The 4166-nt window shown below is 56.9% G+C and overlaps 1 protein-coding gene across 1 annotated transcript; it reads right to left on the minus strand.

Annotated features, from left to right (window-relative positions):
- Positions 1-793: 793 nt before the first annotated feature.
- RAI2 (retinoic acid induced 2) lies at positions 794-2464 on the minus strand. The gene has a single exon (XM_075727686.1). The coding sequence runs from the start codon at positions 2462-2464 to the stop codon at positions 794-796; it is 1671 nt and encodes a 556-aa protein (XP_075583801.1).
- Between the last annotated feature and the right edge of the window lie 1702 nt (positions 2465-4166).

A 4166-nucleotide genomic window follows, 5' to 3' on the forward strand; every position in this document is an offset into this window, starting at 1 on the left:
CTTCCCCTCCCACCCCCTGGCAACCGAATTCCTCTGACTTTTAGGCTTTTCTCTTTCAAATGACTGCTACTGGTACTTAATATTTTAAGACGGTTTCCTACGGGGGTCTCGCAATGAAGCTGGCGTTAGGTGCGCACTGGGCTGTGCCGCTCAGTTGCTCTCGCTCCTCCAGAAGCTCGTGTGGGCGCACCATGAGCGGCTGTCACGACGTGCTCTCCGACAGTGCTGCGGGACAATATAATTTTTCTTAGCCTGTTCTTTTTTCCTTAACATTTTAGGCTCATCACAAGTCAGTTGCGGCGCTTTACAGTTTACCGACTTTTTGCCAAATCTTCTCTGTACACTGAAAGCGATTCAGAAATGACAAAAAAATGCCGCAACCAATTAGCACGTACAAACATTTATTTTGAAACTTCCATTCCGACCGTTATGAAGAATTACATCATCAAAGCACTTTATGGCAGTGAAAATAGCTCTTACCCCTCTGACTCATCCATTACTCCATTAAAGCTGCAAAATGTGCAATCTGCTTGAAAAATAGGTTGCTTTTTATTCAGTTTCCCATGAAAAGTCAAAATTCGATAACAAAAAAAACGAAAGAAAAGAAACAAAAAAAACCAACCCAGCTTATAGGGACTCTACATCCGATCCTCTCCCCCTTCCCCCAAAAATAACTTACAAAGATAGTTTAAAGTTTTAAATGAGTTTAAAACCAAGTGCATCTTTTTTTTTTTAATTATTTTTTTTTTCTTCTTCTTCTCATAATAATCTTAAAATTCTAAAAACCCATAATTTACTTTCTTGGAAAAAAGGCAGCAAGCCGTTGCTTCTTGATTGGAAGAATATGTATCTCCGGCGAGTTCATTTTCTTTAGCTTTACGCTCCTGTTTTTGACGGGTTTCCTGAGGGCCTCGGCGCTGTCCCGGGGCTCAGGCGGGCTCTTCACGTCGTAGCACTGCAGCACCGAGTCCTGGGGCAGGTCCCTTTTGAAGGAAAAGTTTTTGGTGGAGACCCCCGACAGGCCCTTGATCTTGCCGCAGAAGATGGTGGGCACGGCGTCCTTGACGGAGACGATGACTTTGGCTGTCTGCGAGGTGCTGACGATCTCGATGTTGTTGCCGGCCTTGGGCTCGCAGCCCGCCCTGCCCGCCTGCTCCACCAACCACTTCTGCGGCTGCCGCAGCAGCTCGGCCGACCCGCCGCCCGGCCCCCTGCCCTCCGCCTTGCCCGACGCCTCCTGCGGCTTGCAGGGGGCGAAGGGGGCGGCCGGGCCGGGGAGCTTGTCCGGCGCAGGGTGACCTCCGGCCTCGGCGGCGGCGGCGGCGGCGGGGCCGGCACCGGCCGCCTCGCCGTGGGGCCCTGCCGGCTTGCGGCAGGAGGCGAGGGACAGGTCCAGGGCCCCGTCCTCGGGCGGCGGCGGCGGGGTGGCCTCGCCGGCCCGGGGCGCGGGCGGCCCTTTCATGGAGAGGTCCAGCGCTTCGTTCTCGCCGCCCATCTTGATGACGGTGTGGCGGCTCAGCTGCGGAAACTCCCGTGGGTGGAGGAGGTCGAAGGGCTTCGTCTCCTCCTTCTCCAGGGGGGTCTGCGTCCCCTTGCAGGAGTTGGGGGTGAAGAGCGGCGGCTTGGGCGGGTCGGGGGCTGCCTTGGCCTCGGCGCCGTGGGGCACGGGGATGGGGACGGGGATGGGGATGGGGACAGGGACGGGCAGGGGCACGATGACGGGGTAGGGCACCAGCAGCGTGGCGGGGGGCACCAGCGGCGACAGGGGCGAGCTGAAGGCCTGGGGCGGGAGGGTGGCGTAGTCGGGCGGGGGCTGGCAGGGCGTAGAGCCCAGGGCACCCTGCGAGGGAAAGAGGTCCTGAAGGACGGCGGCGAAGCCCGGCGTCTGAAAGACGGGGGGCAGGACGGGCTCCTGGGCTTGGCCGGAGGGCTTGGGGTCCAGGAGCTGGGGCTGCCCGACGGGGGCGGCGGCGCCGGGGAAGAGGCCGGCGTGCAGGGGGCTGGCGGGGCAGGCGGCCCCCGGGGGCAGCACCAGGGGCGAGTTCAGGTGCTGGAAGACGTGCTGCTCCAGGAGGACGGGCAGAGGGACGGGGCCCTGGCTGGTCATGACGTAGGGGGTGGCGGCGTTGGTGGCCGGCATCTGCGGGGCGGCGCTGCCGGCGACCTGCAGGTGGATGGGCAGGACGACGGGGCTGTCCCCCAGGCAGATGGGCTGCAGCACGGTGGCCGCCACCTTCAGGGCCACCCCGCTCTGCGACTCGGCCGGCGGCGTCAGGATGGAGGGCGCGGGGACGGTCACCAGCGGGGACAGGGCCTTCTTCATCAGGTCGGCCGAGTTGATGTTCCAGGCCTCCGCCGTGATCAGTTGGGCCACCCCGTTCTCCAGCTTGTTGTTGGCCATCGCCGAGGGCGAGCTGGTGACGTCCATGGGCAGGTTTGGGGCGTCCTTGTACAGCTCCTCCATGTCACAGGGCTTCTCGGGCTCTGCTGGCACCGCCTCTACATCGCCGTCAGCGGGACCCGCGGCGGCACCGGGCTGCCAGGAGCATCGGCACGGACATAATTTGGCCTGCAAACCAGAAACGTATTTTAGGCACCGCATAAATCTCCTCCTTAAAATAATATTTGCAATTGCCTTTAAAGACCCCATCGCCAAAGAAAAGCCGTTAAACATTTCCACACTTCAGGCCAACGGCTCCATAATACAGCGTAGTATATATACAGAGATGCTGGATATACATTCATCCATGAGTGTTGTACAAAGAGTTTTGAGGAACTTGTATTTAGCCGTAAACACAGATAGTTTAAAAGGCCTTGAGGGCTGCCTGCAGCCAGCCCACCCCCCCAGGACGCAGCCTGAGACGAGGACTCGGGCCGTCCGTTTCACTTTTTTAAACAAAGCTTCACATAATGACAGTGCACGGCGGAGCCGAGCGACAGCGTGCTGTTTCAACTCAACAAAAGCCCCAAAACCAAACATTTCTAAAAATACCGTGACTAAGAAACGTTCCGCCATGGGTGAAGGGTCCTCGCTTCCCCTAAAATACTCGTCCCTTTTTCGTCCCAGTGGGATTTACTAAAGGCAAGCGCCGCACGCTGCGTACAGCACCTCCGAAACTGCTGTGTGCAGGGTGAGAAAGGAGCAAACCCAAACCAAACCCTGATGTTTGCCCTGCCACAGAGCTAGATAGAGATGGTCACGTGAACCAGGCACCTGAGTAGTAAAAGACACAAAGAATTTAAAAAAAAAAAAAAAAAAAAACAACTTCAGATTTATTTTGACAGCGCAACCCTTTATATTAACCAGGCAAATGGCAATGAAAAAAGGGCAGAGATGGTTTCCATTCATGATTGCGGTGAAATTTGCAGCCTCTTCCCTAAAAAGATTAACACCCCCTTCCCCTGGAGAAAAAAAAAAAAAACAGCAGCAGGCTAACGGTGCTGCGCATCCATTTATTCAGCAGGATAAATAATTTCTGCCCCGCGAGCTGCCGCTGGCAGACTTTGGGTGGGGGCTGGCCGCTCCGCCTGGCGCCGCCCGTGCCTCTCCCGAAGTGCGCGGTGCATCCTGCCGTAGTAATAATCACCATGGAAACTTGTCCGGTTTCAACTCCGTTACCATGGGAGAGCACCGGCGCACCCCAAATTTACATTTTTCACCTGCACGCGGCTGAATCCTGCTCCCTAGGAAGGAAAGGCGTGCCATCGCCGCCGCCCGGCTGGCCGGGCTGGTGGGAGCGAGGCGCTTCCCTGCGTCCCGCAGGCACGCTGGCGTTGGGGTGATAGGGAGGGCAGCACCTCTCCGAAATTGGATGGGTGAGGAGTCCCAGCCTGGGGATGCGTCTGTGTCTGAGAGCACAAGAAGAGCTCCGCTGGCTCTGGCGCTTACAGAAATGATTTGCTCGCATAGATGTTTGCAGGACTGACAAACCTGCAAACTAAGAGGGGACAGGGAAAAAGGGGGAAAAAAAAGCAAACCCCACAAACAAAGGCTAAAAAGTGGCCAAGGCAGGGAAGCGGGAAATCTCCCAAGTCTCTCCTGAGACCTGTAAATCCTTGGATTTGGCAGCAAGATGCCACGGCGAGCGCAAGACTGCAGAAATGTCGGGAGTTAATAGTGGAGGCTGGCTGGGTAAAATGCTAATAATTTATCAGGCGCGTTTGAG

The sequence above is a fragment of the Pelecanus crispus genome, chromosome 1 (genome assembly GCF_030463565.1).
Source record: "Pelecanus crispus isolate bPelCri1 chromosome 1, bPelCri1.pri, whole genome shotgun sequence".
NCBI classification, from domain to species: Eukaryota; Metazoa; Chordata; class Aves; order Pelecaniformes; family Pelecanidae; genus Pelecanus; species Pelecanus crispus.

Bases quoted from the DNA above. Each gene is read 5' to 3' on its own strand.
- RAI2 (XM_075727686.1), bottom strand. From the start codon at position 2,464: ATGGAGGAGCTGTACAAGGACGCCCCAAACCTGCCCATGGACGTCACC.